This window comes from Lepisosteus oculatus, chromosome 20, assembly GCF_040954835.1.
Source record: "Lepisosteus oculatus isolate fLepOcu1 chromosome 20, fLepOcu1.hap2, whole genome shotgun sequence".
NCBI classification, from domain to species: domain Eukaryota; kingdom Metazoa; phylum Chordata; class Actinopteri; order Semionotiformes; family Lepisosteidae; genus Lepisosteus; species Lepisosteus oculatus.
The window spans coordinates 9885959-9913563 of NC_090715.1; the positions used below are offsets into that span (position 1 = coordinate 9885959).

The following is a 27605-nucleotide window of genomic DNA, read 5'->3' on the forward strand; positions in this document are numbered from 1 at the left end:
GGCAAGATTGATCAGAAATTCTGTAATTTGTGAATACAAGGAGTTATGATCAGATTCTCACTTGTTTTTAGTTGGTATATCACAATGAAGTTGGATGGCTGAGGCTGAAGCTGAACTACCTGCCTGCCTCTATCTTGTGCTGAATATATAGATGTAGCAAATGACTTTAACTTTAGGTCTTAGTTTGCCTGATTAAATTAACCACTGAAGTGTTGATTTTGGAACAGAACAAAGACCTGACTGTTCAAACAGATGGAAAAACAGATACCCTTTTACTTAGGGATGTGAATCTTCCCCTAATGCATTTTAGTATCCAACTTTTTACGGGAGACCAGCTCTCATGGTTTGTTTTTCTGTTGACCTTCACAGAGTCTAGTCCCTAAACTTTGAATAGTATCATTACTGCTGATTAATATGGACAGACACAAGTGCTGATGTGTGCAACAACACGTGCACATATGCAAGTCCACGCACGCCCACACACTCTCACAGTTTAATAAAACACCTTTTTTTCTATGGTTGTGTTGTGGTGTGCTGGGTATTTCCTCTTAGGCTGGAAAATAAGCGAAGTGGGATGCAATAGCTACACCCCTGCTAAAACACCTTTCTGGGGAGAATTATTTTTGGGGTTTTACACCCCTGCCAAAACACCTTTCTGGGAAGGTTTATTTTTTAACATTTCCTTACAGGAACACCACCTTGACACAGGTGAAAAAGGAAGCCCAGGCAACATTCTTTTACTTTCCAACAGACATGGGCTCTCCTTCAGGCTCTCCCTCTACTGACTGTAACTCACGTGGATCTATTTTCCTTTCCGATAGAAATCTTTAAACATCATGCAATTAAAAAAGAAAGTCCATGGGTTTTCTGAGTGGCTCAACTAGTACATAACCCAGATGTTGCAAGTCTTAGCCTGGGTTTTGTCACTTAGACCAACTGTGACCAGGATTACCCAGGAAGCAGCACAGAATGAGTAAAGGACGAGAGCACGTTGAGGTAATCATTCTGACTTCTGGGGTACATACACTTCGGCACAGAGGATAGCGAGGGACTCCCCATTCCTCCAGTCGGTGCTGAGTCTGCCTTCAGTTTCTGTGGATCTTGCAGCGCGTCATGGTTAATAATGAAAGTCATCTGTGGGCAGTTGGGAGGAACATGTCTGTCCTTCCTCATTCTCAGTTTGTCACTGGGTCGTACAACTGTCATTGACATGAGCTGACCTGCAGAAAAGCTGAAGTAGGTCAGTTTGTGTCTTCTGATGTGTGGTGTCCTTCACGACTCCATTCCATGACTTCCTTCCTTTAGAGTTTAGATTCTACACTTTGGCTAAATATACTGTGGACATATAATGTGGCCATATAATATCAGTTTTCATTGCTGTGCTGTGAATAAGAGAATAAGAGAATAAGAGAATAAGAGAAAAAAATAAGAAATAAAGTGTTTTATAGAGCACCTTTAAAAGTGGGTTCTTACAGTAGGAAAGCAAAGGGACAGACAAAGGACAAAAAAATAAAGACCTTATTAAAAAAGAAAGTTTTGAATCTAGATTTGAGAGAGCTCAGGGAAGGTGACTTTCTGATATCCTTAGGAAAATAACTTACTCTCAAGGATTGTCACCTGCTGATGTTTCAAAGTGCACTTTCTCTCCCAGCTGATATTCTCAGACCTTGGCTTTGAGCCTTTTTCTGCTTATAAATGTTGTTTGAGGTAAAACCATGAATGCATAAGATTTGTGGAACTCATTCTAGAATGTTTATGTTTTTGTGTGAAAATTCAACAGCATTCTAGAGTGTTCTTAGGCCTTTGGTCATGCTGGGACATAACCATACACCCCACTATGTTCTTTCACTGAAAATGAAATACATTTCTGCATGAGAACTAGATACAATATCATACTGCATTTTCTCACAATACTGCTACAGTCAACTGCAGTATTCTGTTACACACAGAATTTTCAGTAATATTTACAATAGAAATTTTTATTGCATCCCTTTCCCCTCCTCTGACCAGAAGTCTAAGTGTTAGAATAATTTGATAAATAGTTATCAGTTCAAATTATATTATCTCCAAATATTGAAGAGAATCGCAGAAAATCTCTTGGTTTCATAGACCTGGCCTCACTTATTCCTTTTTTATATGGCAAATGTAGGCTTTTTTTGTGTTGTTTATTCTATTGTAAACCAAAGTGCACTTAATTTGAGGTCTTGCTTAACTCTCTAGATGAAGTACTTGTTTATCATATTCTTCATAGTTCTAAGATTTACAACATATAATAAGGTCACTCTTGCGTTTTTATTAATGTTCTATGTTTTTAGATGCTGGCATGTAAAACTGTAAGCAAATCCCTTTGCTTGATTTAAACATGATAGTGAAATGCTTAACAGGAATGATGAAATCTTGAACATCTTGGTAATTTCCAGAGTAAAGTACATTTTCTCTTGCTTTTGCTGTTTATTATAATACGCAAGAACTTAAGAAATAGCGAAAACGTTTTAGTGGTAAGAATACTTTAGAAAACAAGATATGGAAGTAAGCACGACAGAAAGGAAGAATCATTTGAGGCCTTCAGGAGTGGGAGAGTATGACGATTCTTGTGGCATCACACAACATCACAGTAGTTTTCTATGTATGTTACTGTTCATTTAGCAAATTTAATGTCAGAAATAAAGGAACACTGTCATATGGCTATAATGGAATTCCACGCAACGCAAAATGCCAACTGTGTTTTCTGGTACAATTGAATTGTCTCAAAACTGTCCTAGATGAGCAAAGGGGAAAAATATTCTACAGAAAAACAAAGTACTATATGTGGCCTTTGTCGCTGAATACCTTCGCAAGAGGAAAGATTCTGTTATCATTGAGATTACATGACCTGAATCAAAAAGAGATAAATTGATAAGATAATAGCTTTTTCTAGCTGTACTGATAAACTGCTGGAAATACCATTAAAAGTCCCCATACACTTTCAAAAAACACACTCTATTATTCTTCTGTTTTTTGAAAAAAAAGTTATACTTTTTTCAAAGAAGTATTTTTTTCTTAAAAATCAATCCTTGATGATTTTCAAAATGTCACTGGATTCTTTTCTGTTTCACTTGAACAACTGCCTTGAATTTTACAATAGGATGAGAAACAAATCAGTGGAGTGCTGTTTATACAGACCAAAAAAAAAGAACAAGACCAATAGAGATCAGTGAGCAGCAACCAACAGAGCGGTAGCTCTGTGGCTAAGGATCTGCGCCTGTGGCTGAAAGGTTGTAGGTTCAAATATTGCAGCCGGGAAAGGAATCCTACTCCGCAAGGCCCTTAACTCCAACTGCTCCAGGGGCGCTGTACAATGGCTGACCCTGCACTCTGACCCCAAGCTTCTCTCTCCCTGTCTGTGTGTCTGTGTCTCATGGAGAGCAAGCTGAGGTATGCGAAAATACGAATTCCAAATGCAAGAAATTGTATCGGGCTAATAAAGTGATGTTATGCTATATAATTAGTTTGGATCTGAAGTTTAACCATGGTACGGTATATGAGAATTGTGTATGGAAGGAAGGACCAAAAAAGGATACAGAACGTAGAAGGAAGTGTATCCCTGATAGCAATCAAGTGGCTTTATCGACGTAAAATGCACAGATAAAGAGTATGGCTGGTTATCATGTGATCTATCACTGAAATAAAATACCACTGACCTACCTTGACACTTATATTGTATGATAGACAATATTAAAGTCCAAAACTGTGTCTTGAACGTAATTCTAAAGACAGCCATGGTGTATGCAGCCTTTCAAGACCGTTCTGATGAAACAACAGTCAATGTCATTGTAAAAATTCGCTATTTGACTAAATGTAATATCTCAGCTGTTTTTTGTATGTACTGTATATGCTGTATGTAATCCTACCCACTGCTGTCTCTGACAAACAGCAGCAGTACAGATACCACAGCGCTCAGTAAAAAAAAAAACCCTCCGAAAGAAACTACGACCTTTGACAAACGACAATGTATTTTTTCTAATATTTAATGAGTGCATGAACTGAAGACGCTTCTGGATGAGACAGTGTTCCAAATATGGACTCGTGCTCTTTAAAAATAAAACTCTGAACGTCTGGGGTGGAGGGGGGATGGCCCACTACATTAATCTGCTCTAGAGTAGGCTGCTTGCCCACGATGGAAAATATGGACAACAGTTGTTTTTGCCAAAACAATCAATAAACACTTTGTATTAATTATAGAAACAGCAGAAAAAACATAAAAGCATTCCATGATACATGCGTCTCAGAAATAAGATAAATAAGACAAATTAACAGCAGTCTATTTCAACACTATACAATAAATCGAAGACAATTTTTAAAATTTAAAATCATCATCATTATTATTTGGTATTTCTGTGAATTGAATTAAATGTTGTCTGTATTGTTGACCCAATCTAATAGCAGAGATCTAAGAACATTAACTATATTTGTGTAGCCAAAATCTCTTTCAAAATGGCTCTGCCACATGCGCTCCATAGCTTATCAAGTATTTAGTCCCCTGCTGTCAATACTTATTTTACACAGTCATTTTTGTTAATCCTGGACTAGTTCTCAAAAGTGTTCCAACATTAACCACATCCTTCCAGAAAGACCGAGTTCATTTTGTAGATAAAATAAAACACATACACATAGAGGTCAGACGTTGCCCAGGTGCTTGTTAATCCAGACTGGGACTTGCTCAGTCTTTGGAGGCAAAGACTCTCAGAGAAAGAGGATTATATACAGTATAATAGAATTATAACAAATAAATAATGTTTTTAACTCCATGCTGTACAGCAACCTTCCAGGAAAGGGTATTTAGACTGAGACTTAGACGTTGATTCATGAGTAAGGTTTTGCTCATTTCATGTTTATATTTTCAAAACTATTTGTCCCCATTGATTTAAATCAGTGGTTTGTAAATGAGGTGCCTTACTTTCAGAATATTAATTCAACCCACTGCGATTTTAGATTAACTGAAAGAATTGTAGATTCCCACAAGGACACACCCCTCCACTCTTTTACAACAGATCTTTTTTTGTCAGCCTTGCTTCTGACTAGCTCCTAATCTTTATCAGTATTGAAATGTGATGTCTTTGGTGTGTTAACCATAATATTGACAAGTGTGATTCTGTATTTGCAGTTCAAGGCTGCGTATTTCCCCTGTAATACTCCACAAGGTCTGTGAAGCAAACCTGGGAGCAAATCAATCTCTTTCAAAGAATGTGGCCAAGTTGCCCGTGAATATCTCATATTCGCAACCAGATACTAAGGCGGTTGAGGTGAGAGTGATGTAGCACCACCAAGATAAGATAGTGCACCACCCAAAAAACTGTCCCATTTTACAAGACACACACACACAGCACCAGACTCATTACAGGCCTCAGTTTGGGCCACCCAGACATGAAGACTGTGGTGATGCTGTGACTTCCTGAAGAAAAACTGGTGCAGTCCCCGCGTGGCTAGAAAAGAAGAAACAGACTTTCTGAGTGGGTCAAGTTGTGAAAAGCAGTTCCAGACTACCATTAAGGTCACTTTAACCACATGTAACACAAAGGCTCAATGTCTCTCTCATCCTGGCTAGGAATCATTGCTGTTTTATTACAGAGCAGATCTACGTCTTCTAAAAAAAAAAACCCAAAACAATTATTGCTGGTATAAAATATGAATTGAGACCACAATACATTCAATGTACTATAATTCATATGTACATATTTAAATATATAATTATTTATAGTCTAGTTGAAGTGTAGCAAGATATTGACAACTACCTAAGCATGGAGTGCATAGAGTGTACCATCTTGATGTTACTTCACTATTATCTACAGCTGCAACACTTCCTGGTAATTGCAAGCTCAATCTATTGTGTATCTCTGCTCAGAGGACAGCAGAAAGGTCTGTGTGTAGAAACATGCTTATTTACACAGTTAAACGGGATAAAACAAAAGATACATCCTGACTTTACTTTGGACCACTACAGGAGCTTTTGACGTCAGTCAAATCTACCCATGCAAATAAAACTGAACTTTTGTTTTTCTACTGTATATAAATGTTATTAGGCATTTAGCTGTGCATGAATATTGCAAAAAACTAGTTGTTTGTCTTGGGTTAAAAACATTTATTGCAGGAAACAGTATTAGAGAATAATGAAATACAGAAGGTAGAGGGATAGACAAAAGAGAACCTTTAGAGAATGGGGCAGAGAAAGAGGAGGGGGCAGACCGGTGGGGGATGGACTTTTGACCCTGGACTGTCCATGACTGTCCAGATGATGTTCAGAGGGAGCAAACCGGCCTACAGTGAAGGACTCCCAGTCCCTGTGCTATACTGTCACATTGTTCTAAAATTGTTTTTAAAAACAGCTTGAGTTGATCTGACAAAAAGGAAGTTCTACCACAAATTTTATCTGCTGACAGGAAAGTTTCAGAAGGTCGTCTTGTAGTCAAATTCGGTCACTAAGCTTATCTCTACCTCTATGAGGGTTTGAAACTAGAGCTCTCTCACTGTTAATATATCTGTTTTTACATACGGTGAGACATTTACTTTCTTTATTTGAATTTGTTTATAAAATTGAAGGTTTCTTGCCCAGACATTGCTAAATGAGTCCTTTAGCAATGTCAGTTATCAAAAGTAGGGGGTTTACAAATACAGCAGTAATGATATAGCAAATGTCGAGAAAAATCCTAAAGCTGCATTATATTTAGAATTATGCCAGAGATGTGGTTAATCAAACAATATAGAACAAGGGGAGAGGTGCAAGATGGAAATCCTTGACTGAACTGCGTTTCCCAAAGGTCTATGAAGAATGATCATCACCCCTGTTCAGGTGGGGGGGAAACGACTGGTACAAAGTCTGCGGTTGGGATCCTGCTGTCCTGTATCTCACTGAGGTTTCACAGGTCTCCTGGACATTGCTACTCTTGGCCACATCTGAACAGGGATACAGCTAATGAGAATAAAACAAAAGAAGACTTGTTTTAATCGTGTTAATGGAGACCAGGCGAATTTAGGTAGGTCAGTTCCAGAGCTGATGTTTCCTGGTCTGAAAGTGTGAGCTCACAGGCCATCAGGACATTCACGCTTGGAGTCAGAACGCAGTGCCATGATCTGGACAGTGGAAATACATGAAGATGGCAGAATGTGTTAAGGTAACTGGGCAGAAGACGTGCAGCCATCATTCTTTGTCTCTCACTGGAAAGGTGATCCTGAAGTGCAATTTCTTGTCTCTTTAGAAAGAGATCATACGGTCCTTTTAAGAGCCTTCTGACATACACAATTGCTCTGTAAACCTTCACAGTCATGCTGTATGCAGCAAAAAAACATCCAGCTGGAGGACCTTTAGCAATCAGCTGTTATCTAAGATAAGTCCATTAAGCAAACCAATCAGACGGCTTTTAATAGAGCGCTATTATTATATTGTCAAAAGGTGTACAACAAGGTCTTGGCAAGCGCTTTCTGCTGGTGTGGAAATGGGAACTGTGTTTGAGCTGTTACTGTGAACAGTTTTATATGTTAAAAAAATCCTTTAGAACTGTCTACCTGATTGAGAAACAGATGCTGCTGAGAGCTCCTCAATCTGAAAGAGGCAACATTTTAAAGTAAGTTCTGGCTGGAATATTCTGTGACTGACTTATATTATACAAGTGAAATCAAAATGTCTTCTGCTATTGGATTCACTTTCTCTAACGTCCTCCTGGAGGAGATTACAATGTCTGTATTAAAACAGACCAAGGACTTGAAAAAAAAAACCTCTATTTGATTTTGTTGCTGAAACCGGTACCGATAAATCTGTTCTGGAAGGTGTGGGACTACAAGCAGAACATCTAGGCAGAGGACTTCCCCTCTAAACAGAGGAAAGTGAAGAACCGTGCAGAGGCTATCCCACAGAGCTGCCTCCACTGCCCCTGGCCCCTGCTGTCCTGCAGTCTGGCTTCGAGCCCTGGTGACTCAGTGTGGCTGCAGAACTGAACACCCCCCTCTCCTTCACTATTAATTCTCCTCCATACTGAGTCTGCTAAACATCACACCTACCTGTGCCTCAAACAGATAAGTAAGGGATAAATGAGATGCACATACCAACAACAGTGAGCAAGATGATCTGTCGTTATCTCTTTTCTTACAACGTTTATGCAGATTTTGTTCTTCAAATTTAACGGTTCCAGAGAGAGGCTTAAGTAAATTAGCCTATTATTTTCTTCCTTCCTCTGAAACAGGTAGATATCTTTCATCAATTGGCACAGCAATTACTCATGAGATAAATAAATATTCCAATTGTGCCCTTCTTCATTTTACATATATTAATGTTCTAAAAGGAAAATGTTATGTCAGGTGTATGTACACTTTATTACATAGAAATGCAGTATGCAGTAGAATGCATTGACATACACATGAAGGCACAGCAAAATAAAAAAAAACAGCATTAGTATTTTTACACGCATAACATTGTAAAAAGGAGATAGTAAATATTGAGCATCAAAAGAAATGTGTTGCATTTATCATTTGTAAATGCAAGAAATACATAACAGTTATTGGGAAAAGTACTATCTTTTGCAGTAGCTCACTGATAGCGAGAAGTGACTTAGTTCTTCAATAAATCAAAGTTGCTCAAGTGTATCATAGTAGGTCATGTGTGGTCTTACGAATTATACCAAAAGTATTTAATCCATATATCCAAAATCGACATACTTTATTTAATGCAACCAGATTGATAGGTTTCTCTTGATTTTCTGCATATGCCATAGAGAGGCAGTTTATTCACAGATCAATTTAAACAGTTAATTATAAGTTAATTTAGAGTTCTTTCACTTGTTCATTTACAATAATTCTAGTGGGTAATGTCTTGTTCAAAAGGAGACCTAAATTAACATTGTTTCCCTAGGATATAATCCATATTTTAAAACTGCTTTAAAACACAAAAAGGAAATCATATTCTAAACTTTTCTAAACAGGAAATACTGATAACACTACAGAGCTTTTCTGTTGACAACATCTGTCTTCATTCTTCATCTTTGACTGGGTTAAACCATGACTATAAAAACAAAGAGCAAAGGCAAAGGGACTACAAAAAAAGCCAGAGAAACAACCCTGACCACTGCTAAACAAATCTGATAGTCCTTGATTCTCAAACAACGTCAGTGCAGAGAACCACCTGCGAATATAGCCTCACAATGAAGGGCATAATAAGCCTGGTGTTTGTATAGCTTTCACAGACTGTACAGTGTGTGCTGATCATATAATGCCACAGTTTGGAAGAAAAATCAAATAGACAAGAACCATGCTTACAATCTCTACAGATAAAGACAAATGTGGAATTTAGTAAGTGGCAGGATAATTACTGTGAGACTAAAGATTGACAACAGACACAAGGACAGAGTGAGAGAGGAACAGCACTATATACAATGCTGTCCCTCTTTCATAGTATCATGAGGCACCACATTACCTAACTGAACCAGACATACATACAGTATAATATTTCTGTCCACACTTGAGATTCTTCACCTTGCATTCGCCTGGGTGATTGAATATTAAATTAATGCATTCTTAACATCCATCATCATCGAGTTCAGGATCAATCATTGTGCTGTAAATAAGTGGCTGCCACGTGGCATAATAACATTATTTTGATGTAATGAATAGGAAACATTTTTTTTCATGTTATAGGAAAATAGGAAACAGTTTTTTTTTCGACTAGGGAAGAGGAAAAACATTTAGGTTGCAAGGACTGCTTGTTGATAGGGAAGATAGCTGGTCCCGTAGCTACCAGATACTTCGAGAAACGTGCACATCTTTCATGTTAATCCGCTTCAGTATACAGGCAAAGTAAAAAAACCCATTGTGTCTCAAAGAGGCTGGCAACTGGTAATTACTGTATTTAGGTCAGGGAAAGCCAGGCTGGTCACTGATTCTGATATATGAAACCAAGTAGTTCGCATTCGTCTAAATATAAATCATTTCAGTTACGAGCAGTTGGGGGGGATGCTTTGAGGATCTCAAACTTGGAGTTACCCATCCACGATTTAGGTCACCCGGTAAATTTAAAAATGTGTTGCGGTTACTAATGGAATATATTAGTCGGATCAGAGAGCCGTCGTCACGTAAGGAATTAGTACAGCCCTACTGTTGAAACTTTTTAAAATAGTTTTCACATAAAGAGAACAGTTATTTTGTGATTACCGTCACCGGTGCTGCAGAAGTAGCAGCACTACTTAAAAAATAAATACAATTTTACAAAGATTGTACAACGGCTCCCTCTTGCGGTACAAATGTGAAGTGATTGTCTAGCCAAAAGAAGATTCAATATCACATTTACTTCCTTGGATGAGTGTCATTGTCTCACAGGACGGTTACAAAATGAAATATTGAATGCCACTGCAACTAAAGAGATCCTGAGGATCTCGCAAAACTCTATGCATATGAGACACATAGCAGAAAAACCTGGAAGAATATGGAAACGCAGCAAATTGCTGATTAATTTCCATTACAACCATAATATAGAAATGATGTGTGGCAATGTCATGTTTCAGGAAAAAAAAACATTTTACTACGACAAACCTCTGACTGTTAGACCTCCAATCCGTAGGGGGAACTGGAGAACATCCTCGTCGAAATCTTCGTCTCGTTTCCCAATGCACTTTGTGCTTTAGCAGTGAGATCATTCAGGAAGCTGGAGTTTCGAGCGTGACGTCATCCCCAAGCGCCGCTGTGGTTTCGCCTGCTGGGTTGCATTGAGATGGGCAGAACTTGTCAACTCTGATTCGACCAGCATTTAAATTGAATTAACTGACAAACAGACAAAAACCAAGAGCTGGATGACCAGAATGAGATGTCGAGGTAAGAGCTGAGCCAAACTCTTTGACTAGAAATCTGTAGAAAAGAAGTCAAAGATTGTGAGCGAGAAAGACAAACAGAACTAAAAAACTACCGTGGATTGTTTTGCTCGGCCTTTCTATGTGATCGCCACCGCACTGTTTTAAGAAGTTTTTCATGGTACATGTTGTTCGGGCTAAGAAAATAATGTAAGCATTAAAAAAAATAACAGTTCCTTGACATATCAGTGTGCGGGAAAAATGAACGCTGTCAATTGTAACAGCGAGAACCAAGTCAACATTATTGTTGCGGTTTAGCGACCATGTTAACTAATTTTAAATTGTATTTTTTAATAATGAAAAGTGTATCTGCTTTTATCGTTGTTATTAGTAATAGACTAGGTACAATAACAGTAAAAACAGTTGTAGTGGTGGAACAGATGCATTGTCAAATTGATGAGTGTGTAATAGGGATGTCTGTGTGACTTCACTCAGGCTAGTTCATCGGGATTTGCACAAGTCTGTCTTTACCGGTAGTACTAGTGGTAGTAAAATGTGCGGTGAAGAGTCCGCCCTCTCCTTTATGCGTCTCGTTTCTGACCCTCATGCTATTCGTCATCGCCCGAGTCTCTGTCTGGGGAAGAACGATTCACAACATTTTTCTGTTAGTCATCAGAATCGGCAGCGAGCTCTCTGTCTTAGCGGTTTACGTGGGTGTAATCAGATTTCTAGTGAACAGTGAATATCACTTCATTCACTACTGTCAAAATCTCAGTGCGGCAGTGGGAAGATATGACTGGAAATCACTGATGAGCCCAAAACAAACGTATGGAAAAGCAGCTCGTGGCGAGCTTCTTGCTTCTGTGAATGTGCAAGAAATGTGACATAACTGAGTGAGTTTTAAGTCATTTTAGGTGCCAAGTAACTTTTTAAATAGTATTTGTCAGCGTGTCATGTTTGTAATTCTTTTGTGCAGTTAAAGCACAAAAGACTGCACAAAAAAAGTTTTTTGCACTAAGAAGTCCCTTACTGTTTAACGTCTGCACTACGTCATTTGTTAAAATCGGGATTTATAGATTATTTTTTTCAAATGGAATTGTAGGAAAGGTAAAATCCGTTAATTAATAATAAAATGTGCTCTGTGTCTACTCCTGACAACTTTTATAGGCTAACTGTTTAATGTATATAATAGTGGGAACACAAATTCAACATTTTAGTTCCTGTTTATCCCATAGGGTGAGAAAGTCACCTGGTGACATATAATAATTAAAGACAAACACCTCAAGAGCATGCTGGAATTTTTATCCTTGTATATACTGTATATACTGTCACTCCTTCCAGAAACAGTAGAAACAATATGCATTTCACATCGCTTAATATTCTGAAGTGATCCTTGAACATTTCTACAGTCAGCAGAAATGAATGTTATTGACCCACATACTGTACCTTGTAAATAGCTTTTTGAATATGGGTCTGTTTTAATGGCTGTGACAAATGGAGGAGAAATGGTACACAGGGACAATTCTGAAGTCTGAAAAGGACCAGTAAGTGAATTTAGAAAAACAATCAAAAAGGTTGTGAACTTGAATTATTTTGTGAGGGTTCGTCTTTTCTCTGCGCAATCTTACAGTCTGTCTGTTTGTGCGTACTGGTTTTCCACAAGGATGTATACTTTCCCCATTACTCTTTCTTGTACACCAATGGCAATACCTCAAGTGACTCTTCCATCAAACTAATCAAGCAGCGGAAGACACCATCCTTGTAGGTCTATTCACAAATGAATATCATAATATGATATTGGTATCATAGAGTAGTAACAAGCACACAAAGCTTAATACCTTCCATACAGTGAAAATGCTGGTTGCTTACTGGAAACATTCTCCAAAACCTCAGTCCCTAGTAATCAATGATGTGGCTATGGGTGTGATAGAGTTCTTTAGTTTTGGGGTATAATGATGTCTAATAACCTTACATGGGACACAGATATCTCCAGTATCACAAAGAAAGCACAGCAGCAAATGTACTTTTTGCCCAAACTGAAAAATTGGGGTCTCTCAGCCAATTGTAATACAGGTTTACAGAGCCATTATTGAGAGCATTCTGACTGCCTCTGTAGCTGTTTGGTTTGGCAATGCGTCTGTCCACTCATGAGGGGAACTGCAGACACACTGCGGCCTTTGGCTGTCAGATGCTCTCTACTGGAGATTCTAGAGCAAGAAAGCAGGCAGGAAAGACTGCTGATGACCCCACCCAGGTTAACCCCTGTTTCAGAAACGTCCCTCAGGAAGACACTACTAGTCTATTAAAACAAGAAACACCTGGTATTTGAACAGATTCTTTCATGGGGCTGCCTTTCTGGTTCACCAAAATTCCTAGTTGTGTGTGCTTTTAGTCATGTCTGTTGTCTTGTTTGTGTATGGCATACAGTATGTAGCATGTTTTTGATGCATCAAGAACACCAGAGGAAATTCCTTGTAAACTAAATATACTTGGCGAATAAAAGTGATTCTGATTCAGATGTGTATTCGTGGCCACAATCACTGCTCCATTGTATGTTACTATTTCTGTATATGTTCTATATTTTCTGTTCATTTTTTTTGAACAACTGATGTGATGTACTAAGGTTTGTTTCAAAAAGATTGAATTACCTGTTGATGTTGATTTAAAACTAAAAGCTTTTTTAAAAGCAAAGGTTGCTCCTTATGTCTGCATCATCCTGTCTAATCGTGGCTGTAGCCACTCTCCTCCAGCATCTTTCAGAGGAAACATCTAGGATAATAAGTAGGTATTATTACTTGACAACGTATTGCACACATTTGTCAAAGTCAGAGAGATTTGCACTGAATGAAATCATGATCATTTTCTGACTGTGGAGTCCTGAAAGGTCATTAGTTTGACTAATGTTCTTTCCATTACAATCTTAACCAGCCTTCCTGTAGGCCTTAAGAGTAGTATAGACTGTGAAGTGTCTTACAATCCTCTCTGTTGATTTTAATCTTATTTCTGTACTTTGGCGTGATAATTTCATAGTCCTACTTTATACTGAATAGGAAAGTAACAGAAGAGGCTATTCGGTTCATTGGCTTCTGATTTGCTGACGGATACGTACTACGTCTTAGTTTCCTTCAATCACTGTGTCCCTGTTTCCTGAGGCAGTATCTCAGCTTCCTGTCGAAACTTTTGAATTATTTTTAAATGTGATACGTGAAACATTTGGTGACAATCGGTGAGAAAATCTGTATTCTACTAACAGTCAATTTAAAGTTCTGAAGATGTGATTATCTGAAGAAGAATGGATGACGCATCATGAGACAAGAAAATATTTTTAAAAAGTGGTCCTGACATTTGAGTTGTTGTTTTTTTTTACCTTTGCTAAGATTTAGTAGTCTGCTTTAGAGTGCAGCTTGAAAAAAGAATTTCAAATCTTCAAAGTGTGGTTAAGGATTTTAGGTCAGAGGCCTTGTCAGGGGCTTCCTGTCCTATATTCAATTGGGCCCTTTTGACCATTTTGGTATTGCAACAAATAGATGGTGGATCTAGATCTTTTCAGTGCTTTCATGGCTTTCACCATAGGTTTTAGCAAAATTCATATATGTGTAATTCTCCTGATTACTAAATAGTAACAATCTAAAACCCTAAGCTCTGATGCAATCGTGTAAAATCCATTGAGCACTGTAATCATTCTTTTTGCTGTGGAGCTGGTTTATTCATACCTCTGTGATATAAAATAATATGTCAATCACCACTCTCTCACCTTTCTTTTAATAATATAATTGTTTCTGAAGTCCTGCTTAAATCTGTAAGGTCAAGGAACCATTCCGTGCCACTTCAGATCATCAAAAATATGATATTGATATTATATTGAGCTAAATGCCTAAAGACTTTTCATGTCTCTGCATATAAAACGGAGGAACTTATTTGTTAATAATTATTTTGTTTCCACAGGGATGGGTTTCCAGTTATGATTTTTATCATCACTCTTTGTTGCAACAGTGGCATTAAAAGGGCCGGATTGTTACGTTCGTACTTGCGGGTGTGTTTGAAAGGTTTTTTCCCCTTCTCGGCCTCTCCGCAGGTGAGGTGAGCTCTGTCAGCAGGAGGACCCCAGAGCTGTACCCCGAGGCCCCAGCGGCCCCGCTGACACTCGCCACTCCCCGCTCTCAGCAGTGAGACAGCGCTGACCCGCAGCGGCCTCAGCCGGGACAGCCATGAAGCCTGCCCACGAGCGCAACCAGGAGTCCCTGCCCCCGAAGAAACGGGACCTCCCACTCAGCAGCGGCAGCGGGGCTGGCGGGGGCGCGGGCGCGGGGGGGGGAGTGCTGGGTGTAGGGGGAGGTGGAGGAGGAGGCGGCGGCGGCGGCGGGGGGGAAGAGTCGACCTCCACGCGTAGCTCAGGCTCCGCAGGAAGTGACGCCCCAGGAAGCGGAGGTGCAGGGGAATGGATGAGAATCCAGCCGGGGGTGCATTATAGCGTGGAGAACTCGGATGGCATAGGTGTTCCAATAGACCAGTATGGCATGCTGTATAAAGTTGCCCTCCCTTCTGGTACCTACTCACCTACCAGCCTGCACCCTGTGCTGAGTCACCTCTCTCCTGCCTACACCGTCCCCTCCCCACTCCTGCAGCACCCGGGAATCCCCTACCCCCCGCTGGGCTACGCCCAGATCCCGCACTCCTCCCTGCAGTTCGTAGGCCCCCCTTACGCTGTCCCGTATGCAGTCCCACCTGGCTTTGTCCCCAGTCCCTTGATATCGCCCCAGCCGGCCATCCCGCAGTCCCACCACGTCTCCCACCTGGTGCCCTACCAATCCGTCATCCAGGAGGGGGTGGTCTCCCCTCCTCCCCAGCCCCAGACGGCCACCCATGCTTTCACCAAAGTGGCCCCGGCCGCCGGCGTCCCCGTCGTGCTGTCCTCCGAGCAGGCGGCTCAGCAGCTCCAGCACCAGCAGCACCTGGGAGCGGTAGGCGGGCTGCCCGCGGCCGAGGTCAGCCCCAGGGGGGTGCCCGTCTTCTACCATCACCCGGTCCGGGCGCCCCCGGCTCCTGCGGCGGCCTACAGAGACTCCGCCGACAAGGAGGTGAACGGGGGGGACGAGGAGCAGGGCGGCCGGGAGCTGCTCCAGGAGCCTGTCTATTCCTCCAGGAACATGCGGGTGCTGCACGTGGTGTCCACCTCGGCTTTGGCGGGCAGCCCGGAGCAGAGGCCACCTGTGGGTGCACAGCAGGAGGAGATGAGCTCGCCTGGCCACCGGAGCACCCCGGACACCGACCTCGAGGTAGGAGCTGCAGGGACACACTGACGTCTTCGCCACTAGTCTGTTCTAGTGTTTGAAGTGTGGCTTGAAATTCCTCCAGGAATAGGTGTGCTAGCCACATGCTGATTTCACTATAGTTAAATAATTAAATTCAACTATAATTACACAATTTTGAGAAACATTATTTGTGCAGTTCTACACTAATGTTGCACTACTCCTTTGTAATGGAAGCATTTCAGTCGGAACAGGGTGATACCTGAATTTCACCCATGCTCAATACCTTCCTTCATTGAAAATGATTTGTCCATCTCTGCCAGGAGGCTTTATCTTCGATGTGCATGTATTTCACTTATGTAATGGTTAATCTGATGTCTTTACCACTTTTTTCTTAATTTGAGCTTTTTTGGCTTTTGGTCTCTAGAAATTTGATCTAGGAATCAGGTATACAAAATTTCCGATTCTTATTCTTTCCTGGACATTAAAGTACCTGAAAAAGAAAATTCGAAAATACTTCAAAATGTGTTCTCTTAAGAAACACTTCGATGCCGTGAATCAGCTTGTGGGAATTTAATTGCGTTGTTACAACAGTGCTGTTGAGCATGACGGCTGTAGAGCTACAGTAAGGGATCTTGCTAAACGGTTTGATTTGACAAAAAGATGTCCTGTTCCCTTGCTCATTGTGGCATTCTGGGTTACATGTTAAATGACCTCTCTGAAATGACTCACGATTTTGTCACATTCCTGTTGTGTATGTTTAAGCAATCGTTCCTCAAACAGACGTAGTTTGCAAGGTACAGAGATTGCTGTCCGGTCTGTGGTTAACCCAAAGCTCAGAGGAAACTACATTTTTCCTTTCTTTGCCAGTAGATACTCATTCATATATTGCATGTTTCAACACTATAAAGCTGAATGCAGTTACCCTCTTCTATAATTTAAATCTGTTATGTTCTTAACTAGTCAAAAATATTATTAGTTGATTGAAAATGATATTTTCATTAGGGCCCTTAAATTACAAAGCATGAGGTTTAATTATTGCCAGGCTAGTTACTTTCCTTTAACATTGCTTTGAAGTGCTACATTTCGTGATTATATGTTAATTAAATGTGGCTTACATGAACTGAATGTTTCAGAAGATTACGAATCAGAAGTGTGGAATGTCTGCTCTAGTCCTGATTTCTTTTCCCCATCTTAAGGTGCAGCAGGTGGTGGGGCGTTTGGCGTCTCCCAATCAAGGTGTGGCAGGGAGTCGAAAAGAGGTCTCTTTTGGGCCCCTGAACCTGTCTCAGGGGTCGCACCGTGTCAGGGAGGTCCTGCCAGCTGCCCGGGGAGGGGGCAGCACCAGAGAAGAGAATGCTGCGCCAACCAGGACTACTTACAGTGGGCATACAAGTGACGGCAGAGCACAGTCCCGACATCACCAGTATGGGCAGCCAGCACAACACGCTGTAATCCTGGCCAATGGACAACCTGTACTAGTGCCTCTGGACCACCATCAGCAGATACAGCAGCAGCACCACCACCACCACCACCCAGGCTTGCCTAATGACAATGTAATCTCTGCAACTACGGGGTCGCCGCTTGCCCTCCCAAAAGCTTCCGAGCCTCCAGCCAGAACGTGCCTCCAGGAGAGAGGGGCTGTGGAGATGTCAACATCGGCCCAACAGCAGCAGCAGGCCGTGGCGGTTCAGGCTCCGGCTCCTTCTCTTCCTCCTCTGGCTGCTCCTCCTGCCTCCACACCTGCTCCTGCTCCTTCCCACCCCTCCCACTTCATGAAGGGCGCCATCATCCAGCTGGCCACGGGAGAGCTGAAGCGCGTGGAGGACCTGCAGACCCAAGACTTTGTGCGTAGTGCGGAGGTGAGTGGGGGCCTCAAAATAGACTCTAGCATGGTGGTGGACATCCGTAAGAGCCAGCAGCGGCCGGGCCTGGTGTCTCTGCACTTCACGGTCGGGGAGCAGCAGAGCAAGGTGACAATTGATGTCCCTCCGGAGCACCCCTTTTTTGTTTTTGGCCAGGGCTGGTCCTCCTGTAGCCCTGACCGAACAGTGCAGCTCTATGGGCTTCCCTGCCATCGACTGCAAGTGGGGGATGTCTGTGTTTCCTTAACCTTGCAGCAACAACAACAACAGCAGCAGCAGCAGCAGCAGCAGGCACAGGCCAGGACATCCACCACTGCTAATGCCAGTTCTAACGCTGGTGCTGTATTGCAATCCATGGGGCCCCCTGCACCCCAACACGCGAGGGCCCCCATTCAGTTACGAGCAGACAGGACTCACCGGGAGCGGGAGGAGGCGGAGGAGCCCATGCAGATAGGAGCTGTAGGGCTGGGAGAGACGGCATCCCAGACAGACAGGACGTCGGCAGAGCAGGTCAGGAGCCAGAGCAGCTATTATTTGCACACGGAGAGCCACCCCCGGTCCGGAGGGCTGGCTTCAACGACGAGCGCCGCTCAGAGGCGCTGGTCAGCGCCCGGCTTCCAAAGATATGGGATCAAGAGCGAGGAAGTGGCCAGCTCTTCTTCCCCCTCCTCCTCCTCCTCCAGCTCCTCACGGCCTTCCTTCATCCCCCAGGAGGTCAAGTTGTCCATCGAAGGGCGCTCTAATGCGGGGAAGTAGCAGCAACAGCCAGAGATTGTCACAAGAGTGAGTGAATGGGAGAAAGAGAGTGAGTGAGAGAGAAAAGCCTCAGAATGTTTGAGAATTTGCACACTCAAGAAGATTACAACCCTTTTACTCTAACCCCTTGGTTTCCAATCTTGGTTGCCTAAGGTCACTCTGAGTCCAGGTCAGTCTGGTGCTTTGAATACTTGCGCATGAACAGTTAACACATCTGGTATTTTGAAGATGCACAGTTAATTAGCAGGGAAGACATAAAGCAGTGGTGTTCATTTGTGGTTACCAGTTCAGTACAGAGCTGTTCCGAACAGCGCTGGACTGGATTGGCTCCTCACCAGATGTGGAAAGATGTAGATCTCAGCTGTGATTACAGTGGGAGCAGTACAGCTATAAAATACCTACCAAAGCCTATTCAGCTTACATTCCTTCCAATAGGTGGGACCCAATCATTTTGTGAGTAATGAGAATTAACCATTGTTCTACCAAATTCGAATCTGTGAATCCCAGACTGGTGGAAGGATGAGGTTGTCTCAATCTGAAAGCGGAACACCCAGACTAGTAGTGGTCGTATGTACACTGAAGCTTCATTTAGTATAATAACATTTAACATTTATTGAAACATTAAACAGTGTAAGTGAACTAAAGTCCTGTAACTAGTTGCTTTGAATTGGTTTCTTTTTCATACTAGTTGATTCCATGAACTGTTTTTTTTTTTCTGCTTTGATGATGCAGTTACCAAATTTCTGCACTTACAGTACCTCCTGGCAAGACCAAGACGAGACTCCTACAGCTACTTGCTGTGTCTTATACTTGCTTCCGTTCTTGCTTCATGGTCTTGTTTCAGATGGAGTATAAATGTATAATGTCTGCAATGCAACTGAAGAGACGGCTGCCCTCTAAATAACAGTCCAGGGATTTTGCTGTCTGTCGTCTGTGCCCTCCCCCTCCCACAATTGTCTGAACCTGTTTACGGTGTCACAGCCTCTGCCTTGAGTTACTCTTCTTTATCCCAGGTAGCATTTCATTGATATTTTTTGACACTCTGCACAGAGCCCTGTTGTAACAGAGAGTTTTCTTTGGCGTTTTGATGTTATGAGCCTGGGACATCTGTCCTGAATAAGAACAGAAGCTCCTTTATACCTCAACATCCCTTAATGGAATATTCCTCTGTCTGGCTACTGACTGTTTTCTGTCTGGTGACTTTCATTAACGGATGCAGGGTCTGCTCATCACCTAGGTTATCTCTTTTAAGAAGCAGCAAGAGTGGAGCAAAATTATGCTGCAGGCAATATGATATTCCTGCCATTCTCCATACAAAGGTTTGACGTGTAGCCCTCCAAAGATTGACGTTCCTTCCTCTGACTGCTGTGGTTGGGCTTGGCTGATTGGAAACCATGGGGAAAATGGAAAAAAGAACATCGCTGAAAACTCCAGCACATTTCTGGATGCCCAGTTACTGTTATCAAAGCAATAGTGATATCCTAAAAGTGGGTCAGTTTTCCTGAGCTTTTGATGCTTTTGTTTGTGTTTTTGTTTCGACAGTTGGTGTAAATGGATTGTCATTTCCATAAAAAGCTCAGCAAACATGGCCTACGACCTCTCTGTCGTTCAAAGATGATGCGCAATTATTTTGCCATTTGTTTGGATTATACCCGTCTTTTTATTTAGATTTGTATATATTTTTACATTTTGAGGATGTTTAGTTGGATGCGAAATACAAAACCGGTTTCCCTCATTAATATGTGGAAAATCCCTTGGTCTTTGTCATTCTGTATCTCTAAGCATGTTGTTTTAATTATTCATCAGTCCAATTATTCATCAGTCTTCACTTACCAAATGACATTTGATGAATATCTTGCAAAATCTGTGGCTTTAAGTGATCCATTTAAGCAACTTTTAAAAAAGACTGCATTAAGGGATTTGATTCTGAATAAAATAGTGGAAATTCAGATATATGTACTTGTTTTATCACTTACAATCTGAAGTAAATAACGTTTCTTACATTGGGAAGGACAGAATTAAGTTCCTTTCACAGAAACGTATTGACAATGATCGTTTTCCTGAAATTGCCAGGATATCTAGAAATCAAATGGGTTCTGCTTAGGGGAACTTAACATATGCATGTTTATTAAATTAAAAAAAATCTTTGAATATTTGTTTAAGAAACTGACTTGCGTGGTTGAAACTGTTTACAGATCTGCGACAGAAATGCTATACTTTCCCTCGTGTGGAGATTTTTGTCAATGATGTATTCAACCCGCCATAAAGAAAAAGTGCAATTAGATAGGGTGTAACCATGAGGATATTTGAGCATTTTTGTATTCCCAAAACAAATGGTCCCCACATTCCCATCAGCTAAAAGTTCTGTCTCGAAGCCTATTCCTGTTTGTTATGTTTGTCTCATTGCTAAATGATATCTGTTTTTTTTCTCTTCCTAATATGATATTATTTCATCATAAAACTGTATTGCCGAATGTCTTATTCAGCCCCACCATTGAAGCCACTAGACTTCATGAGAGTGTTGTATAACCCCACCACAACCACCACCAAAAATATTTAACTTCAGAAACAGTTTTATTTAGAAATAGTATGTGTACTTCGTTTCTTGAACTGTATTGGCATTGCTTCTGCCTGTCGTACAAGACATTTAAAGGAAAAAAAATAGATCAATGTTCCATCTTTAAAATGTCTTTTTATTTATTGATTTTTAATAGAACTTCTTTCATTCCAAAAGCTGTGTACAATTGTATGTATATAAGATTTGATTGGGTTTTAAGGCTGGGAAGAAGTATGCTTAGACTTAACACTTCATACATTCTGAATAACTTCTAAATTGCTTTATATAGCCATCTGTGCATTTATTTTCTGCCTGGTAACGTATACCCATGTAGTGATTTCTAGTTTCAAAAAAAGAATGAATATTTATTTATAAAAAATCATCATTTGTGACTACTTAAGACTAAACCTCCTGGGAACTCCTGTGACCTCCATTATGATGTGTTCTTTATCAAAGCCAGCTCCAAACTAAATTGGACAGCAAGCGTCTCATTCTTGTACAGAGGACAATCTGGAATTTCTCTGTGTATGTGTGGCTAAGAAGCCTGGTCTTTCACACATGAGCACGTATCTCACTTACTGTGGCGGTTATCCTTGACAAGCACATATCTGTTGTGGCGATACAGTTAGTAACTAACCATTTCTTGTTTATATTCTGTTACTACTTAGCCTGTACTTTGTATGATAAATCATTTAGGGAGGTTTTGTGTGGCATACCCATGAAATCCATGTAAAATGTGTTCATGAAATTGGTAGCTTTACTGCACCAGAAGGTTTATTTTAAAAGAATCAGAAAATCCCATTACCATATAGAGCATCTTTCCTTAGAATTGTAACCTCAGTGGTTATTGTTAGTAGACAAGATTTTATATTCCAGCAGGGTGGGTGGAAATTAATTAAGGTTACCTCATTTTAAGCTGTCTATGGTAATTTGTAACTAAAATGTATAGTATTTGGAAGGTGTTATTAATCAACTATGTATGATTTGTTTTTTTAAAGAATGCTATATTCTTGAATTGAGTAGGGATTGGAATTGAGTAGTAAACAGATTTTAAATGTAAAGAGAGACGTTTCACTTACTGTTTAAATATATATTTTTAATTCCATAATATCATCAAGTATCTGCTAAGCAATACACTTAGTGTCATACCCTGCACTGTACTGAAGAAAATCACTAGCTTAGGTGTAGCTTGTTATATACAGAAGAATACCCAAAGTGTTGTGTACTTCAGGTTTCTATATGTACCTATAGATATGTAAAGAGCTATACTCGAAATTACTTGTTATAGTTTTTGTACAGTGATGTCACTGTTGAGTATCATGATCATTGCATGCCCATATAAGGGGAATTATATTTAAAGAGCATTGATGAGCTCAATCGTGTTTTAAATGCGTTGTTACAGTTGTGTTAAGTGCATCTCTGATATTCTTGCATTTCCCAAATATATTTCTTTAGAATGCCAGTGCTTTTATTAGATATGTTTTACCTCTACAATACCACTTTCTTATTGCTGACATCACAACAAATATAGCACAGCAGTCTTCTGTTTTCAGTTTTGAAAGTGATTAGACAGTTTTCAGATGTGCTGTAAGTTCTGTAAATTATGTTGTGTTATGCAGTGCTCTCGTTCACCCGGTCCTCTTAAAGGAGCACTGCAGTAATGGCGAAAGGGACTGTCTTAGGTTATTGCTATTCTTCAACTTGCTTTTGAGGGACTAATGCTTTTTACGTAGGCAAGTGAATGAAAAAAATAATTTCGTTCTTTCTTTTTCACCATGGACAATAGTTCCTTGCAGATTCTTCTTGTTACTGTGGTGTTACTTCGTTTCTAGAACCTGCCCCTGTCTATAGTTCCCTGATATTCCATTGTTATGTTTCTTATCTTATCTGTGCCACCTCTGGTCTTCTATAGTGCTGGTTACCTCTTTAAAAATGTCCCTTGCTTTGAAAAATAGAATGATCTGATGATCTTCATAAGCAAATATATATTCCTACATATGGCAATATTGTTAAAATAACATAATTATATGTAAAGATGAGAAATTCTCACTTCCTTGGGATAGAAACCTGACTTTATTCAACCTGAATTTGCCATTAAAATACAAGATACAAAATAAAATATGTATCTCTACTTGAAACCGAAGTAAAAGGACTTTTTGTTTGCCTTTGTAAACTTGTTGTAATGTTAATGACATTACATTGTTTATGAAGATCACACTGTCACTGTGTTCTTAAAAGATCAACTACACTCCTCCTTGTATTTTAAATTCCCTCCACCTCTCTCTGGGGAGCTGGTGGGCAATTATACTGAACTCATAGGCATGGTAGAGAAGGAATTTATCCAGACCAGAGTGTTTATAGAGCAGGTTCTTGCTTAGTCTGCAGCAGGGTTTTTTTTGCACTTGTCCTAGAGAGCAACAGGTTGTTTTGGGATTCATAGCAGCTGTTCTGTATTTTATTTATTTAAAGGAATTTCTAGTAGTAAAAATGATTGTGATCTCCTAGCCAGTGATTAAAGATGCTTTCAAAACCTGAAGATCGGAGACTTAAGGTCGAACTTGGAAACCAATGGTCCTATAGATTAGAAATTGACCCAGTTTTCTGATCATGTGCAGTACATAGATGTACTATAGTTAGTGCTGTTGTCAGACAGCTCCAGGACTCAGAGTTCAGTTCTGAACTTGAGTGTGTCTCTGTGTTGAGTCTGGATTTATCCCGGTGTTCTGCTAGACACCCTTTCCTCTGTGGTCCTGCAGTAGACTGGCGTGTCATCCAGGATGAGAGCCGTCATGTGATTTCCATCCCCGCTTGAACCCTCGATGTTCATCTTTTACTGGCACTCAAGTTCAGTCTTATTTCGAGACTATACCAAAAACATCTTCTGAGTCACTTGAAACGTGCATTTTAAATTTCAAGTATGGCATTAAGAGTGAAAGTGGTATAAATAATAAAAACCATGCTTACACTATAGAGCATCTTCATGTGAGGTTTGATATGGTGTTCCAACATGACAGCTTTCAAAGTGTTGTGTTTCAGTGCAAAATTTACTCCACTTTCCATTTTAAAATCACAAAACTATAATTAAATAAAAAAACTTTTAAAAATGTTGGCTTTTCCCCCCACACTAATTTAGTCTGTTATCATACCTGTATATTTACTATCAGCATATTAAGAGCAAAATCTGTTCTGGAAGAATAAGCTTTGACTTTTACTGTCATATTTCAGCTTTAGTGTATTGCTGCTGTCGGGGTGCTAAGATGACAGTGTCCTTCATGCTTTATGTATTCAATACGTTTATTTCATGAATCTTTGATATGAAGTAGGCATATACCCCAGATAAAAAGGTAATGAATTCACTCACTTGTGGTTTTCACTGGCCATTATCCTAGGGTTGTGTTAAGAGGAACTGCTGACTTCTTTTGATATTATCAATCAGATTTGCCCAAAACTACCAAAAACACTTAAATACCGATTAGAGGCAGTGATCTGGCTCTGAGTCTGCTGTCTTTGTCACTTCCTTTGTGCTCTGTTTCAAGAGCCTAAGGTGTGCCGGAAGAATTAAAATGAAATGCCACCATGTGCAAAATAACCAAGTAACTGCATTTTTCTTCTGGTATTTTTTAACTGTTTTCATTTGATTTTGTTTGAAGAGGAAGGCACTAAGCATGTATCGTTTTCTCTAGATGGCAATATATCAGTTAATATTTCTTATACCATTGTGTATGAGACATCACACACTTTGAATGCTTTCTAATTGTGCACAGATGAAACAAATACAAAGTTGCTAACTCTTTAGCTGCTACCTGCTCCACCATGCTGCAAAATGGAGCGAGGAACCAGTCTTTACTGATTGTCAAGCCATTTGAATGATTACCTGCTGTTCTGTGGCAGAGCTCCAAAATGAGCTCTGGCTGATGTGCAGGTGGCGACAGTAGTAACTGCACTTTGAAGAAACCTCACTCACCTGTTTGTTACTCCTACGTTTGTACTTATTTTATGAAAAATCTGTTGCACTTAAATTAATAGAATAGTAGTACCACAAACTGTTCGTTAAAAATACTTTTATATATACTTGATGTTTTGTATCTTACTAAGCTTGTCAATAATGCCTTAAGAACAGCTATGTGATTTTAGAATGACAGGCACAAGTGACTTTTGTTGAAATGTTTAGGTATATTGAAAGAGGTCAACGGATTTCATATTTAAGCAATGACTCATGTGTGACAGTTTTATTATTTTATACTACGGTGGTAGCATCTTATGCATAAGAATAGTTGGTCTTTTTGTGGTGGGAAGAGCAACTGGCAAATTTGGATTGGGGGGGGGACATCATTGATTTGTTTCCATAAGACAAAACAACCCAGGATTATACAATCCTGTATTATCAAGTTGGAGCGAAATGTGCTACTATTTTTCTTTGGAACTAGTCCATTGTCTTTTTCATTTCTGAAAGGGACACACGTAGGAAACTATCCCTCCTTCTTTGTTAACGGTAGCATTGTTGGCTTACTTGGATCTAACATCTATAGAAAGGTTAATGGTGAGTTGGGAGGATTAGTGGGATTTAGATAAAAAACGTGAGCAGTATTTTGTGTTTAAGCTGGAACCAGAGTGGAGGTGATAGGAAGACAACCTCAGTACAGTCAGGATTCCCTGGATTACTCTTTTCCTTTGCTCTTTTGTGAAGCCAGTGCTGAGTGTACCAATAGCCCTTGCACACCAGCTACTTTGATGGTGTAGAAAAGGTGCCTGATTTCAGTTACTGTATGTTTGCTCAGCAGTGGTAGGAGAATGAGCTGAGAGCGAGAGGTTAAAGTAAGTCCTAAGCAAGTAAACGTGATTTAATTTTAAAGTTTACAAACAAAACCTCAAATATCTGACTAAAAACTCTGAGGAAAGGCCAGTTTAACTTGTCCTGAATTCTTTACCGTAAATTGAATTTTTTTTTTTAAGCACAAAGATGTGGCGTTTTCTTTTCAGTGTTCATTTCTTTTCAAGTCAGAATTAGCACAGAGTCTGCATTTTTGCTCATAAATTTTAAGTGGTAGTTAGGGAAAGATGGAACACGTGGTGTACCTGCAATTCGGAAAAATAATTTGCCCCTGTCAGCCATGGTAGCGCACTCACCACCAGTGTAAGCATCCTAACAATGTTTAATCTCATGGAAACAAAAAAATGATGTGCATACTTATGATATATTGATATGAGATTGTCAGAAATTTAAAAAAGGGTGTGATAGGGCAGCTAATGGTTGATGATGTGAGAGCAAGTTGGGGGAGATAAAGATAGTTCTAAGTTAATCATATGTATTATCAAGATACAGTATATGTGCTTCTGGCACTATGTGACACCGCTTTTAAATGTTTGTGATAAAAACAGATTTTTTTAATACATAAAAACTGCAAAAAATTATGCAATTCTGTCTGTAATATTGAATCCTCAAGTATAATCCAGGATGTATAAACTTGTACAGTGAGTTTTAATATCTAATGGCCGTACCAATATGTATTAATTCTTATCAGAAGCCTTAGAATTGTCAACCCAAGTGCTCCCTTTTCTTAGAATTACCCTACACCTACCTGAATTTTGAAAGCATTAATAACTATATTTTGTTGCGTTTATTTGTACCTGTTTTGAATAAAATAGATTTGTACTGTATATTTGTATCTTTCTGTGAACTACTTGGCTGTTTTTTTTTCTTTGCTGTTTAATTCTATGTACTTAACGACACAAAGATATTGTATTTTTATTGTTACAGCTAACTTCTTATGGAAAATTGCATTTATCTTGTTGGTTAAGTAAACACAGTATAATATATATAATATGACCCTGCTGGCTGAGAGTATTTCTTCTTTCCATTTTTCCAATATATTTTTAACCAATGAGCTTCAAAGACAGCAAGGTGGCTGGATAATTGCATTTTAAAGGGTTACAACATAGAAACCACTTGACAGATATAGTCAGCAGACAAAAAAAAGAATACTAATAATATAGGTTGATTATTTTAAGCAACCAAAATATTGTATTGGAAAGATCAGCTGATATTTCTCTGCTGTTAGCTGAACGAGCCTACACTTTAAACATTGAGAAAGCTGAAAGATGAGCATTCTGATATAGCATTCACAATGTTTTTATTATTGTTCCAGTTACATAACACTTCAATGCAAGTAATTATTGTCTGTAGTGTTTTATTTCAATGGAACCCAAACCTCATATAGAGGTGGGGCTCCACTTCATCTACCTCTGAAGGGTAACAACCAAACTGGGGGAAATGTAGCAGCCATTATTCCCAAGCATTCCTACTACACAGCAGATCAGCAAAATCAAGCACCATTCTGCATTGGTTTTGAAATTTTGGTCACAGTGAGGAATG

The 27605-nt window shown here is 39.9% G+C and overlaps 1 protein-coding gene and 1 long non-coding RNA gene across 2 annotated transcripts; one reads left to right on the plus strand and one right to left on the minus strand.

Moving 5' to 3' along the window:
- Positions 1-6094: 6094 nt before the first annotated feature.
- Positions 6095-10688, minus strand: LOC138224350 (uncharacterized). The gene is made up of 2 exons (XR_011182811.1): positions 10552-10688; positions 6095-6946 (listed from the first exon to the last, which is right to left on the minus strand). It is a non-coding gene; the product is annotated as an uncharacterized lncRNA (long non-coding RNA).
- Positions 10684-27058, plus strand: atxn1l (ataxin 1-like). Its single transcript, XM_006641211.3, has 3 exons — positions 10684-10830; positions 14881-16081; positions 17254-27058. The coding sequence occupies exons 2-3, from the start codon at positions 15014-15016 to the stop codon at positions 18673-18675; spliced, it is 2490 nt and encodes an 829-aa protein (XP_006641274.2). The 5' UTR covers positions 10684-10830; positions 14881-15013; the 3' UTR covers positions 18676-27058.
- Positions 27059-27605: the final 547 nt, after the last annotated feature.